Raw genomic sequence first — 16,353 nt, forward strand, 5'->3', positions numbered from 1 at the left:
AGGGTTGCATTTGATTTTTGAGGTGTTCCTTATAGTGCTACACAGATTGAACTCCTGCGGGAAGTGTTGTCATGCTTCCTATGCACTAGAACAGGTCTCCCAATAGCTACTGTCTCCAATCAGTCAAGCTTTTTGTTTTGTTTTAATTTGAAGTTGTGAGTCCTCTCTAACAAGACCCAGTATTGTACTTCGAATTAAGACACGTAGGCATTCATTCCCAATGTAAATTCAAGAAATACTCTGGTTAAATATTCAAGACCAGTCCTTAGGAGCTCTGAAAATCTCATGGCAGAGTAGTCATGTTGAGATGACTTAGATGGCCATTAGTTAACCAAATTCTGTCTATTGGTCATCTAAATTTAGCCAATGCCACTTCCTTTCTTTTGGCAGAAGGTCTTCTCCAATGTCTTTGTGCCCAGGGAGGGATGGAGAAGATAGTCTACTTCCCTTTGGATGTCCATATTTAAAGGATAATCCTGCTTCCCACGTTCAGGGCACACTGCTATGAAAATCCTCTTGTAATGGTTCTGAGGACTTTAGTGTAGAGAAGAATGGGAAAAATCTGTGTTTAACTAAAAATTTTCCTTACTATAAGTAATAAGATCCACAGATCCAGCTCACTTTGGAGATAAACAGTGATCCAGAATAGAGATGGAAATTTACATCCAAGGAGTAGTAGTTACCATGCTTTGCAGTAGAAGAAGCTGTTTTCTTCCCCACCCCTTCAAAGTATAGTTAATAAAATCTGTAATTTAGGAACATAAATATGAGTGATCTTGGCTGTGGAAGTTCTCGGGTGGAGGGAATTTCCAAAAGCGGGGTATTCCCCTGCTGCCAATACCTGACAGGTGTTAGGATATAGATATTCAGGCCTGTCTGCAAAGGCCTATACTTGAAGAATTTAGGTGTATTCTTATCACTTACCTAGTTATAGAGGTATAAAAGAAAGAATCAAAAATCACTGTCTGTCTCTGTATTGGCCTTCTTTTACTGTGACGGCTAAGGCCTTCAGCTGAGATGTAGTTAGGCACCCATAAGCTGGGAAGTGTATGGTCACATCCTCACATTCCAAACTAGTCACATTGAAATAAGGTGCTATTGGGCTATTAGGAATACAATTCCGTCCTGATATTCCTGTCACCTCCAGAGAAAGGGAAGAGCCTAGAAGATGTAAAAGGAAACGTAGTTTGATCGCATCCTGTCTGGCAAGAACTCACTTATCAATAGACACAGCTGGAGAATCCTTATATCTGTATAGATGTAGTTGTGAAATCCTCACTTCTGTATTGTTTTGTATGTTTATTTGCATGGTCTCTGTCTGGTTCTGTAATTGTTTCTGTCAGCTGTATAATTAATTTTGTTGGGTGTAAACCAATTAAGGTGGTGGGGTATAATTGGTTAAATAACCATGTTACAATATGTTAGGATTGGTTAGTTAAATTTCAGTAAAATGATTGGTTAAGGAATAGCTAAGCAAAACTCAGGTTTTACTATATAGTCTGCAGTCAAACAGAAAATGGGGAGGAAATGGGAACAGGGACTGGGGATGGGGGAATTAAAATCATGTCTTGCTAAAGGGGAAAATGGGAACAGGAGGTGGGAACAGGGACACAGGCAAGGCTCTGTGGTGTCAAAGCTGGGAAGGGGGACACTAAGGAAGGAAACTGGAATCATGCTTGCTGGAAGTTCACCCCAATAAACATCAAATTGTTTGCGCCTTTGGACTTTGGGTATTGTTGCTCTCTGTTCATGTGAGAAGGACCAGGGAAGTAGGAGGGTGAAGGAATAAGCCCCCTAACAACAGATCTTATTTTGCCCCAAGCTGCTAATATGTTTAAGCGCCAATTGTAATGGATCTGTGGACCTTACTACTCCAAAGGAAATTTTCAGGCAAGCACAGATACATTTTTCCTATTCCCTTCTGTTTGTGTGAGGTCTTTCAAACTTTTCCCTTTTTAAAAAAAGTAGCTGATATCTGATGGAAAACTTTTTTGGAAGGGGGGAAAAGTATTAGAAATAATTCAGACTGTGTGAGAAGTTTGGAAGGGTTCATTCTTTCTTCTTGTTCTCTTAAACAGATTTGCATAAAAAGCCTGGGGTGAAATTTTGGGACCTTTTAAGTGAGTGAGAGATTCCACCACAGGATTTTTTTTTCCTAAGATTATGATCTCAGGGTATGGCTACACTTGGAGGTGTGCAGCGCTGGGAGTTACAGCTGTGTTCGTACAGCTGTGTAGGGACAGCGCTGCAGTGTGGCCACACTAACAGCTACCAGCGCTGCAGTGTTGCCACATTTGCAGCGCTGTTGGGAGTGGTGCATTGTGGGCAGCTATCCCACAGAGCACCTCATCCCATTTTGGCGCTGTGGGTTGTGGGAAGGGGACGGAAGGGTGCGGGTCATTCCGCTTCCTGTCCCAACGCCCCATGGTGCATCGCTTCACATCCCAGCAGTTTGGCGCCATTGTGAGTCTCTGTGCAGCGCGATTTATGTGGGAAATGGAGCCCGAGCTGCTGAGGGCTTTGCTGATGAATGTCACCAGCACATCACTTTTGGCAGTTGAGCTATTCCTTCAGCTCCAAAGTGACAGTGAGGATTCCGACGATGATATCGAGTTGCCTGATGTGTGTGATGCTGAATTGCTTGTGGCAGTTGTCATAAACAGATAGCTAAGGGTTAATGTCTCTTTCACCTGGAAAGAAGTAATCTGAAACACCTGACCAGAGGACCAATCAGGAAACAATAGACTTTTTCAAATCTGGGTGGAGGGAAGTTTGTGTGTGAGTCCTTTGTTCTTGGTCTTGAATCTGTCCCTCTCGGCTTTGGGAAGGATTTTTCTGTTTCCTGCTTTCTAATCTTCTGTTTCCAAGTTGTAAGTACAAATATAGTAAGGCAGTAAGGTTTCTATTGTTTTCTTTGTATTTACCTGGGTATAGTTGCTGGAATGTTTTGAATTGTATTCTCTTTGAATAAGGCTGTTTATTCATATTTCTTTTAAGCAGTTGACCCTGTATTTGTCACCTTAATGCAGAGAGACCATTTTTATGTATTTTTCTTTCTTTTTATATAAAGCTTTCTTTTTAAGACCTGTTGGAGTTTTTCTTTAGTGGGGAACTCCAGGGAATTGAGTATGTGCTCACCAGGGAATTGGTGGGAGGAAGAAGTCAGGGGGAAATCTGTGTGTGTTAGATTTACTAGCCTGACTTTGCATTCCCTCTGGGTGAGGGGGGAAGAGAGATTAGCTCTCGGTACTTTTGTTTTCCAAGGCTGGAAACGGGGAGGGTGGAATCCCTCTGTTTAGATTCACGGAGCTTGTTTCTGGGTATCTCTCCAGGAACACCTGGAGGGGAGAAGGGAAAAGGTTTATTTCCCTTTGTTGTGAGACTCAAGGGATTTGGGTCTTGGGGTCCCCAGGGAAGGTTTGGGGGGACCAGAGTGCCCCAAAACACTCTAATTTTTTGGGTGGTGGCAGCTTTACCAGGTCCAAGCTGGTAACTAAGCTTGGAGGGTTTCATGCTAACCCCCATATTTTAGACGCTAAGGTCCAAATCTGGGACTAGGTTATGATAGCAGTAATGGACATGCTCAGCACCGTGGAACGCCACCTTTGGGCTCGGGAAACAAGCACCGAGTGGTGGGATCACATCGTCCTGCAAGTCTGGGATGACTAGCAGTGGCTGCAGAACTTTTGGATGAGAAAAGCCACTTTCATGGGACTGTGTGAGGAGCTCGCCCTCACCCTGCGGCGCAAGGACACGAGATTGAGAGCTGCCCTGTCAGTGGAGAAGCGAGTGGCTATTGCAGTCTGGAAGCTGGCAACTCCAGACACCTACCAATCGGTCGGGAACCAGTTTGGAGTGGGAAAGTCGACCATTGGAATAGTGTTGATAGAAGTTTGCACGGCCATTAATCGCATCCTGCTAAGAAAAACTGTGACTCTGGGGAACGTTCAGGACTTTGTGGTTGGCTTTGCACAAATGGATTTCTCTAACTGTGGAGGGGTGATAGATGGGACGCATATTCCTATTCTGGCACCACCCCACCTGGCATCCGAGTACATTAATCGGAAGGGGTATTTCTCTATGGTTCTCCAGGCGCTTGTGGATCACCGTGGGTTTTTCATTGACATTTACACAGGCTGGCCTGGAAAGGTGCATGATGCACGCCTCTTTCGGAACAGTAGCCTTTTCAGGAAACTGCAGGCGGGGACTTTTTTCCCAAAACGGAAGATCACAGAAGGAGATGTCGAAATGCCCATTGTGATCCTTGGAGACCTCGCTTACCCGTTAATGCCTTGGCTCATGAAACCATATAAAGGAAAGCTTGACAGGAGCAAGGACCGGTTCAACTACAGGCTGAACCGGTGCAGAATGACTGTGGAGTGTGCTTTCGGCCATTTAAAGGGACACTGGAGATCTCTTTATGGGAAGCTAGACTTGGGGGAAAGCAGCATCCCTGCAGTTATATCCGCGTGCTGTACCCTCCATAATATTTGTGAAGGGAAGGGTGAAAGATTCAGTCAGGAATGGACCTCTGAGGTTCAGCGCCTGGAGGCTGAAATTGCACAGCCAGAGAGCAGGGCTGCTAGAGAGGCCCAGCACAGGGCTGCAAGGATTAGGGATGCCTTAAGGGAGCAATTTGAGGCTGAAAGCCAACAGTAATGTTTGGTGCCTTGCACGGGAGTGAAGTGCAGTGGTTACAATGATTTGCAGTGCCTGTTTTTTCCTTGGGGTACGTTATCTCACTTTCTGCAATAATAAAAATGGTTTTCAAAGCAAAGAAATCATTTATTGAAAAGAAAGTAAGTAAAAGGGCAGGGGGGTAGGGTGGTGAACTGTACAGTCAGAGGTTTGAATATGTCCTGCCTGGAATGTTGTGCAATGACTGCTGCACTTCAGGATGAAAATGCTGCATGGTGATGGGGGTTGAGTGCAGAAGGTAAGGGTCGTAGTTCTCAGGGCTGGTAGGTGAACGTACAGGTGTTGGGGGCAGCTGGTGGTGGTAAGAACCTGGATGCTGGAGAAGGGGGTTTTGAGCTGACATTGGGGCACAAGGGAGAGAGCTTTGGGATGGGGGGGGAGCACGGCAGTGCTCTGCCTGCATGGCTACCAGTGACTGCATACAGTCCGTTTGGCGCGCCAGGAGGCTTCTCAGCTGCTTAGTGCTTTTCTTCTTAGCCAATTCCTTTCTCCTGCTTTGTGTTTCCCTCCACTGCTGAATCTTTTCTGTCCGGTCCTGAAGCCTCTTGCTCTCTCTGGCAGACTGATTCATAACTGCTTTCACCAAATCTTCTTTGCTTTTTCTTGGTTTCCTCCTCAGGTTTTGTAGCTTTTCAGCAGTCTGTGATAGGGCCGGTATGTTACTAGTACTAGGCAAGGACACTGTCATTAGAAAAAAAACAAAAATGGAAACATTTATTACAGAGGCTGCATTGTGTATAATCACAGTGAAGGAGTTTTTAGTCTCATTGTAGCATACTTTACACATAGCAAGCACAGCACAGAGAGGCCACAGCAGCAAAGACATGGTGGGTAATGGGAAGTGAGTGCTCTCACTGCCGCGGCTCGCCTGGGAAGGGGAACTGCTTGGGTCAGGGCTGCATTGGGGTTTCTGTGCATTGGGGAAGGCAGAGAGCAGCGTGGTGGGAACTGCACTGAACACTATCCCTACGTTTTACACAGGAGTTAATCCTGGAAGATATCTCGCTGCTGCGGGTTACCTGGGAAGAGTGGGAGGGTCTTCTACAGCAATGCGGATTCCGCCCTGGTCCCTATGCAGCTTGCCTGTGTGCAGCAATGGTCCCCCCACCCCTCGCGGCACAGTGGCTCGGACGCGTTAGCCTGACTGGGACAAGGACCACAGTGGCTCTCCCTATAAACTTGCGCAAGCGCATTGCCCACGCTCTGGCAGAAACTTTTGAAGAGATTACAGATGCCAATTACTGAGATGTGATATACCACATCAATGGGCTATTCCACATCTAGGCATGCATGCAGAGCCCTTCCTCCTCTCCTGAAACATTTCCATCCTGAAAATAAAAGTTGCTTATCGGGAACACGCTCCTCTGCTTCTTCTTCACCAACAAGTCCCAGCTGCTGCGACTTGCTAGCTTCCTCCTGGCTTGAGAAGAGATCCTGGCTGCATGCCTCCAGGGACTCCGGGGTGTCTCCCCCACAACCCCAGTACCCTCACTCTCGGTTTCTTCCCCCTCCTCCACCTCCCTCTCCTCTCCCTGCTCCATCGTGGTCCTCGGATTGGCAGTGGGGTCACCCCCAAGTATCACGTCCAGCTCCTTGTAAAAACGGCAGGTCATGGGGGCAGCACCTGAGCAGCGGTTTCCCTCACGGGCTTTGCAATAGGCACTCCACAGCTCCTTTACTTTAACCCTGCACTGCAGCGCATCCCGCTCATGGCCCCTTTCCAGCATGGACTTTGATATCTGCCCATAGGTATCATAATTCCTACGGCTGGAGCGCAGCTGTGACTGCACAGCTTCCTCACCAAAAACACTGATGAGGTCCAGCAACTCGCCAGTGCTCCATTTTGGGGCTCATTTGGCGCGTGGAGGCATGGTTACTGATTGATTGATTTGATTGCACTCCACACCTGGCTGAGCAAACAGGAAGGGGATTTTTTAAATTCCTGGGGCATTTAAAGGGCGGGTCACCTGAGGCCAGGGCAGTAGAGTGCAAACTGATGAGCAGACTGGCTGAAAAGGTATTCTGGGATACCTCCTAATACCCTGGAGGCCAGTAAAAGCACTTTTGGTGGCCCCACTTGACGAGCAGCGCTGCAATCATTACACCCCAAGCAGACCAGGTGTACAGCCAGCACTGCAGTCAGGGAGTTGCAGCACTGGCTGTGCCTTGCAAGTGTGGACACAGAGTAAGTTGCAGCGCTGTAAACCCAGTGTAGCCATGCCCTCACATCGCTTATTCACCATCTGAAGAACAGTTGGTGTGATTCAAACTCAATGTTTTGCGAATAAATTGAACCTATGTTGCGAAGAGAAGAAATTTTTCAGTTGCTTATATACCAGAAGAGTCTGAGTAACAAGCACGGGAATTCGAAAATTATCATGAAGAAATTTGATGTAATTGACATTACTAAAACCTGCTGGGTAATGTGCATGATTAGAATGTTAAAAGAGGAAGTTACTTACCTTATGTAGTAACAAGGGTTCTTCGAGATGTGTGTCACTTTGTGTGCTCCACTTCAGGTGTCAGTGTGTCCCTGCACCGCAGATCGGAGATTTTCGGTAGCAGTGCTCAATTGGAGTCACTTGTTATAATGTGAGTAGGAAGGATAGAGTGGGTAAAAAGAGATTGTGAGGGCTTGGTACTCTACATTAAAGACACCATTACCTGTTTTAGAGTAATTAATAACTCAGAACCATAGGATTTTGAATGCATAGGGGTCAATGTGCTAACTAATAAAACCCAGTAGGGCAGGGGTAGGCAACCTATGGCACGTATGCCGAAGGTGGCATGTGAGCTGATTTTTTCAATGGCACTCACACTGCCTGCGTCCTGGCCACTGGTCCAGGTTCTCTGCATTTTAATTTAATTTTAAATGAAGCTTCTTAAACATTTTTAAAACCTTATTTACTTTACATACAATAGTTTAGTTATATATTATAGACTTATAGAAATGTCTAAAAATGTTAAAATGTATTACTGGCGCGCGAAACCTTAAATTAGAATGAATAAATGAAGACTCAGCATACCACTTCTGAAAGGTTTCCAACCTCTGCAGTAGGGGATATTGTTGGAGATCTGCTACAGACCACCAAATCAAACTGGAGGACAAGATGAGTTACTCCTTCAGAATTTGTTTCTAATATGTGGAAAGAACAATTTGTGGTGGTATGGGGGACTTCAATTTTGGAGGTATGCTTGAGGTCTCATACAGTTAATAGTAAAACATAATTAGAGTTTCTAAAAAGTATACATTTTCTAACACAAACATTGCACCAACCTGAGGTAACTCTAGTTTGGACCTCATTATGACAGATAAAGATGAATCCATCACTGGACTGTAAATTCATGGTTGCCTAGGGACCAGTGACCATGACCTGGTTTATATTCAGTGTGGCCAAACAAAGGACCATTCCAACCAAGTTCACTGGTATTAATTATATTCCATCCTTAAATTTTCTTTTTTTATTAATTGAATCCCCATATCAGCTTTGCCATTATTTTATATTAAGTGTAAAATCAGTACTAGGCCCAACGTTTCATCAATGATCTGGAAGTCAGTGTAAAATCACTGCTGGCAAAATAAATAAAGATAAAGATTGGTGGAATGATAATGAGGAGGATAGAACTGTCATACAGAACAACATGGATTACTTGGTAAACCGGAGCCATTCAAATAAAATGTGTTTATACAGCCACATGCAAAGCTAATCATTAGGGACAAAGAATGTAGTCCTTACCTAGAGAGAACGGTGGACCGTATCCTGGAAAGCAGTGACTCTGGAAAGAAAGTGGGTGTCATAGAAACTGAATATGGGATCCCAGGGCAATGCTGTGGTATATACCTACGTATGTGGCATTGATGAGGCCAATACTGGAATACTGCATCCAGTTCTGGTATCAGTATTTGTAAAAAGATGTTCAAAAAGTTGAGATGGTGCAGAAAAAAACCCACAAAACTGTTTCAAGGGCTGGAAAAAATGCCTGGTAGTGGGAGACTTAAAGAGCTCAGTCTGTTTAGCTTATTAAAATGAAGATCGAGTGATGGCTTGATTACTCTTTTGTAAAAATACTCTTTTGGCGAGAAAATACCAGGTACTAATGGGCTCTTCAGTCTCGCGGAGAAAAATGTAATAAAAACCAGTGGTTGGAAGCTGAAGTGAAATTCACGTTAGAAATTAGTCCCAAATTTTTAACAAACTGCCAAGGAAAGTGGTGGATTTTCCATGTTCTCCAATCAAGAATGAATACCTTTCTGGAAGATATGCTCTAGCCAAGCACAAGTTATTTGGCTCAATACAGAGAGCTGGGTGCAATTTAATGACCTGTTTTGTACGAAAAGTCAGACTAGATGATCTAATGGTCCCTTCTGGCCTAAACTCTATGAAGTTATACCTGCATGAGCCTTGCAGAGCATTCTTTCTTGTGGTGTCTAATAAATACTGAAGAACAGAATGCACTCCCTGAAAGCAAACTTTTTCCGCAGACTAGGTACTGTATCTTCAATAAGAATTGAGTAGGACCTTCAGCCTTCTCTAGGACACCCAGGATTAGGCTTTGCCTCAGTTTATTGTAGTTGCAGATGTGAGATTGAAAAGGAGACCTATGACCAAGCAAGTTAGACAATCCTGGAATGCACAGTTCAGTATTACAGTGTTGAACTGACCTTTGTGTACCTTACGCACACTTTAATTCTGAGCCTAAGTGCTTATTTCTAACCACAGAGAAGGGAAAAACTGTAGCAAAATCAATCCCATTGAAATTTACATATCACTTTCCATCTTTCCACTTGATTACTGCTGAACAGTCCAGTTTTGCCTCCGCTGACCTCCCTTGCACTTTTACTGAACTCACCAGGTAGAGCAGTAGAGATTAAAATCATCCTTTGTTTTTTGTTCAGGACTCAGCCATGAGAAATTAAAACTTGCAATGAAAGGCTGTTGGAGATGCTAGTAGTAGTTGGAAAAGAGATTGTTAGAGAAGTTATTAAAGTCCTGAAAAAATTTAGATAATCTGTCTCTTAATATAGGCTGTAGTGAGCAGCTATGGGGGTTTCAGATCCACTGAACAGTACAATTGAGAGAAATGTTCAGCAGAGCAGCTTTGAAGTTTCAACTCCAGCTCCTGGTGTATGAAGAACTTAATTGCTAGGCTGACTGTTGTGTGCAGGGAGGCATATCTACTACTCGTTGCCAGTTCCTCCTTGTAGGCAGTGAACTTACTATGCATTGTGGAGATGGTTTCTCATTCTTACAGATTTGTTTGTTTAGACAGGCAGAAGTGGCAGTGACAAGGTGCATTAGAAATGAGCGAAGCATGAAGAAATTGGAATCTTCTTTCAAAACAGAGCATGCCAAAACATTTTAAAACAGTTAGGATATTTCATTAGCTATCTTCATAATTGGAAGTTGTATTCAAAACAAGTGTTGGTCAGCAAATTGACCAGAAAACAGGAATTTGATCAGTGCTAGTGCTGCTTTGGCTGGTAACATCTACGGCTACATGAAATGTTCTCTTCAAAGCTTTTCTTTTGAATTCAAGTTCTTGTTTATCCTTATGCCAACCTCCTTCAACAGAAGCTAGAGGGAAAAATGAGGTTCCAGTCCTCCAATCCATAAACAGAAACCAAAAATAAATGGTGCATCTAGATTTTTTTTCCAGCTTAAACAATAGCTCTATATTGTTACTTATGAATTTTTGAGTCTGAAGAATTCTATTGAATACTTGCTACTGATTCTGCTGGAGCAACCACCTTGTAACTTGGAAAGGCTCCAGGACAACACTTGAAAAAATGTCAGATGTTGGGATATCAAGGCCAGCTTCCAACCTACATACTTCTGAATTTGAGTACTTACTGCATTGTCCTATTTTAATTTTTTTTTTAACTTGGCTCTCCTTTTTCCTCCTCCTTCCTGCTTTCTCACAGGAGTCTTCTCATTCTCTCATTCAATTTTTTAATTTTTTCAGCATTAACTGAAAAAAAGCCATGTTTTTGACAGCTTTGTTTTATGCGATTTTGAAATGCATAGTATGGTAACACTGAGAATTGTTTGATGCTTTATGAATAATTCTTTAAATCTAAAAGTAGCCTTCCAAAGCCCATGAAACAGTGATACAGTATTACTGTCTGTTACCTGCATCTTTTGAACTTCAAGAGTCAGTAACTAACTTTGTGTTGCAATTGCATGATCTTTGTCCCTTTCTCTCTGTATTCTATCTAGCATAATCTTGGTGAAAAGGCTATGCTTTTTAAATACAGAATAACTCTATGTACATGTTTTAAAAGTCGTGATCGTTCTAGTTAGGAAAGGGAAAGATGTACTAGCTTTATCCTGTAAAAGCAGATACATGGCCAAATCCAGTCATGGATGTACAATTCCATTGCTTTCAGCGAATGGGACAAATTTTATTTTATCCTAGAGAACACTTGGGACTAGCTAAATATATAAGTAATATAACAAGTATTATAAGCAAAAGTGTGGTTTGATTTTTAGCATATTGATTTTGTTCATTTCTCTTGTGGAAGAAGACTTTGTTTTTATTGCAAAGTAATGTGTTGCATTAACACATTATCAACTGATTTCAGGCCCAAGAGGATGCTGAGAAGCTTCGTTCCGTCGTGATGCCTATGGAGAAAGAGATTGCAGTTTTAAAGGAAAAACTAACAGAAGGTGAAGAAAAGATAAAAGAACTGGAGGCTTCAAAGGTGAGGTGAAATTCTAACTATTTTAATCTATATCTGCAGAGAGAATATGCATCTTGCATTATGGCAGTATTATTGATCGCAAACTTTGCGGCAGATACATCAATAAAGATGTAATGTGAAGTGGAAAATGAACAATTTAAGTGTCTGCCCTTGTCTTGCAAATAAAATATTCTAGACTATACATATTAAGCTGTGTTTCTATTTTGAGGATCTGATAACATGTCAAAAATATTCATGCTTAAAACTGAGCTCATGTAGTTTAGATGATCCAAAATATCGGTAATAAAGCTCCATACAAGTGGATATAGTCTGTCCTCTCAAGTAATTAGGTGTCACTACATTATAGGCCATTTAAAGCCACAAAGGAAGTTTTGTAATTGGCAGTGTTTATAATCTTCTAGAACTGGGGCTTCCCCTCCAGAGGTTGATAGATTGACTTTCTTATGCTATGTATAAAACTAAGGCATTATCTGCAGAATTTTGTTACATCTTACATTGATCTCTTAGCAGCAACTTCTAGCATTTTTTCTATAAAGCTTTACTTATCCAAAACGTTTGTTCCATCTGTTAGGCTAGAAGACATGTTTAACCCAATTTTCTTAAAAAAAAAAAAATCAACCAAAAGGAATAAAGAAATGAGCACTATATTGCCACAGATTAGCTACATTTTGTCTACTGTTTATGGGGAGGGGAAGGTGGCAATTGAAGCATCTGTTTTTCCATCTTAGAAATCAAATATACTGAAATTCCCAAAAGATCCAGAATATTCAGGAGCTACAAGAAAGGTAAGTAAAGTATTAGCCTGCCTTGCAAACTTACAGTATACATCCATTGAAAAGGCTAATGGATGTTCCTCACGTACAGAACAATATACATCTTTTTTTTTTTTTTCTTGAAGAGTGGGGAAAAAGCACACCTGTCTGACTGGCAGACCATACTCATCAGTGATTTGTGTTTCTCTTCCTCATGTTCCTTACAGATTCTTTCCAGTTTGCAGGCTGCTTATCCAGAAAATTATTTTTGTTTTTTGAATAGCCTCGATTTTGTCTTGGAATAAGATTCTGCTTTTTCCCTTAGTGCCTCACTCTTGATTTGCATTGCTAGACTTAAGTCAGGGAAAAAGTGAATCCATTCATCTCCCTCTTGCAAATTCTTGTTTTCCAAAGTAGTCAGGACTATCTTCATAAAGATTATGATAGTAGCATCTGGAATTATTCTGTTCATCCTGTTCTTTTACAAGTATTCAGTAGCTTCTGTCTGAACACAATTGATCATCTACATTATTCAGGATGAGCAATTTTGGTAGCAGCTTCATCAGTGTTACAGGAATTGGGTCTCTCTCTTAGTGGGATACCCACAAAATAGGTACACGAGCCTGAATTTTGTAAAACTTGTAACTGTTTTTTTTGTTTTTTTAATGACGGGCTTCATTTTTGTAAAGTATTTCCCACCAAAAGAAGTGATAGTTGACACCATTAATGCTGTTGTTCAGCTCCATCATTTTGTCTGTCTAAACTTCTCATATTGGATGCTCCAGTCATCCTTCTTGCACCATCAGGACGGATTGCAGTTTGTCTTGCATAGCAGGTATGTCCTTGCCAGACATACTTCTCTGACTCTGATTCCTTGCCTCCACTTATCTGCCTCACAAATATGGTGAAGTTTTAGTTTCAATTTCAACAATTTCTGTTGTTCATAAGGTGCAAAGTATTATTTAGGCACAAGGTTGACCTGAGCCTTGGCAGACGGTATATAACGAGTGATTGTTTTTGTTTTGTTTTGTTTTGTTTTGTTTTTTTGACCTGTTGCAGTTCCTCAGATCTATCTGGGAGCTCACACAACTGTTTTCCCAAATTAGTGTGCTTTTCAGGCAGGAGTCAGTGAGAGCAATGTCTGTCTCCTGCTTTTCCACCCTCCCCATGTCAATCTTCCGGGGTTCGATTTCCCACCCCACAGAATGAGTAACCCTTACCAAAGTCAGTGGGAATTATTTACATCCTATTGTTCAAAAATCTGGCCCCAACATTTATGGTATATTGTAGCAGGAAGGTGATCTTGGAACTGTACTTCTGGGCATCTGTCATGATTTCCATGTCCTGTCATAATGTTACCTCGAATGTTGTGGACGATCGGGGTAAGCTCCTGGGAGCCCCTCCAGAGTTGTCTGGTAGTTTTGATTTCATGTCGTTATGTTAGGATGCTATAGTTTTCATAAGAAATCAAAGACTTATGACTGCTCAGTTCTTTGCTTGCCGTTCTTAGGTACTTTTAACATATGGTCCCATCCTTGGTATCTGCTTGCCTCACAAATCCTGATGAATTTAAACTACAATTGTAATAATTTATTATTCTAATGGTGTATATGTCATGGTACTAAGCAAACTGTATACCAGACCCGGAACCTTGCTTAACACTGTTTAATGTTAAACAGTGACTGGGTTATTTTAACACCTTTGACCCATATGTTCCACCTATATTAATACAACATGTCCTGTGAATTAGGGAAGTACAAATTTTTCCTTATTTTGTAGGTTGTTTGGAGGGGGGGGGTGCGTGTGTGTGGAGGCACGGACTAAGTGACCATGAGACCCTTCTCATATGCCACAGCAGAGAACATTAGTCTGACCCAATATGGCCATTCTTAAGGTGCATCTAACCCAGTATCCTGTCTTCTGACAGTGGCCAATACCAGGTGCCCCAGAGGGAATGAACAGAACAGGTAATCAAGTGATCCATCTCCTGTCGCCCATTCCCAGCTTCTGGCAAACAGAGGTTAGAGATAGCATCCCTGCCCGTCCTGGCTAATAGCCATTGATGGACCTATCTTCCATGAATTTATCAAGTTGTTTTTTGAACCCTGTTATAGTCTTGGCCTTCACAATATCCTCTGGCAACAAGTTCCACAGGTTGACTGTGTGTTGTGTGGAAAACTAGTTCCTTTTGTTTGTTTAATAAGCAGCAGGTTTACATTTTATTTGATGACTCTAGTTCTTGTGTTATGAGGAGTAAATAACACTTCCTTATTTATACTTTCTCCACACCAGTTTTATAAACTTCTATCGTATCGTCCCTTAGTCATCTCTTTTTTGAGCCGAAAAGTCCCAGTCTTATTAATCACTCCTCATATGGAAGATGTTCCATACCCCTAATAGTTTCTGTTGCCCTTTTCTGAACCTTTTCCAATTCAATACATCTTTTTTGAGATGGGATGACCACATCTGCACGCAGTATTCAAGATGTGGGTGTACCATGGATTTATATAGAGGCAATATGATATTTTCTGTCTTATCTATCCCTTTCTTAATGAATCTCAACATTCTGTTCACTTTTATGACTGTTGCTGCACGTTGCATGGATGTTTTCAGAGAACTATCCGCAATGATGCCAAGATCTTACTTGAGTGGTAACTGTTGTCAGATGCTACCGGTGTGGTGCTCTGCTCTCTTCAATATTGATATCATTCGGCTGCATGTGTGTGTGTGTTCCCTCTTTCTGCTGTCCTAGCTCTGCACAGATAGCTGACACAACAGATCTTGAGAGAACCCTCAATGACCACAGAGTCTAGTAAGGTACGAAGGCACGTCAGCCAGGTTTATTGTCAAACGAAGCACAATGATAGTTCCCTCTAGATTTTTACTCTAATACAGGGCATACTACTAATATGTGCCCCCTGGCAACGGACTCAGCTCAGTCAATGGCAGGACTTTCCACTGCCCCCTCGGCCGGACAAAGACACCACCCCAGGGATGCATTCTTATACACAGGTACAAACAAGCTACACATCAGTCCTGATGTATGAGGTGCAACCCCTCTATGTAGCAAGGTACCGCCTCACCTTGTACATGTTGGTTTGACTAAAACAACTCTATCTATCATATTACCCTTTTGCCCCTGTCATTGGGATGGGTTAGTCTGTTCCTTGTTGTCTGTGTGGAGTGTACAAGTATGCAAATGTTCTGATAGCTGGTGTCCAGTACCTTTTAGCTATGTCTCTTTCTGCAGCATCAGCCCTTTCCTTGCCAGCTTCTGTGAGCAGGGCCTGCCTCTGGCTCACAGCTTGACTTTGCTTTATGTTAGCAAAGTCTTGACCATTACTTTAGTTTTTGTGAGGAACCTGGTCAAAGGCTTTCTGAAAATCCAAGTACACTATAGTCACTGAATTCCCCCTTGTCCACATGCTTGTTGACCCCCTCAAAGAATTCTAGTAGATTGGTGAGGCATGATTTCCCTTTACAAAAAACATGTTGACTCTTCTCCAACAAATTATGTTCATCTATCTATGTGTCTGACCATTTTATTCTTTACTAGAGAACCTTTTAGCCATTATTATTTTTATTTCAAAATACGTTCGGAGAACTTGTCCCCTTTTGAATTTCAGCTGTTCTGGGAGAGTTATTGCCAGATGGTAACTCTGCCACTACGGCTGCAGCTATGGACAGGGTGTGGCTTTGGGACCAAATGCAAACGGCAGGATTGTGAAAGGTGGCCGCCAGCTGCCCTTTCTGTGTAACTGCAGGATTTTGCCATTGTACTCAATTTCTATTGTCTATATGTAGCAAATAAGGACAAGCTTTATAATATGGCTGCATATATTTCTTATTATAGCATTTATATATACTTATATGCACATGTAGCCTTCTGGCTCTAGGCACGCTGCCAATATGCCCTTAGCATTATGAATGTAAATGCAGCATGAGATGTTCCAGGTCAGTTTAATATGTTCCTACTCCTGGCTGCCAAAACAGTGTTATTGGCAAGCATTTCAACTGTTAATGATCTGCTTGCTTTTGCTATTTACAAGGACCTAATACATGATTTTAGTAGGGATACTCTGGAGTCACTATAGTCATGTAAATACTCAAAGTTGCCATCGTGGTTCAGTGCTACCCGCCAAATCTTTAACTATATACTTATGTACTCTGAACATAAATGAGGAACTAGTTTACATAATG

General features: G+C 42.2%; 1 protein-coding gene across 6 annotated transcripts in view; it reads left to right on the plus strand.

Annotated features, from left to right (window-relative positions):
- The window catches only part of RABEP1 (rabaptin, RAB GTPase binding effector protein 1), a 79,170-nt gene that overhangs the window by 34,531 nt on the left and 28,286 nt on the right, over positions 1-16,353 (plus strand). For 4 of the 6 annotated variants that reach the window (XM_050929397.1, XM_050929399.1, XM_050929401.1 and 1 more), the window contains 2 exons: positions 11,282-11,401; positions 12,130-12,186. In XM_050929397.1, coding sequence (XP_050785354.1) covers positions 11,282-11,401; positions 12,130-12,186 — 177 coding nt within the window. The remainder of the gene's footprint in view (positions 1-11,281; positions 11,402-12,129; positions 12,187-16,353) is intronic. The other 2 variants (XM_050929398.1, XM_050929400.1) reach the window with 1 other exon arrangement.

This window comes from Gopherus flavomarginatus, chromosome 19 (genome assembly GCF_025201925.1).
Source record: "Gopherus flavomarginatus isolate rGopFla2 chromosome 19, rGopFla2.mat.asm, whole genome shotgun sequence".
In the NCBI taxonomy this organism is placed as follows: Eukaryota; Metazoa; Chordata; order Testudines; family Testudinidae; genus Gopherus; species Gopherus flavomarginatus.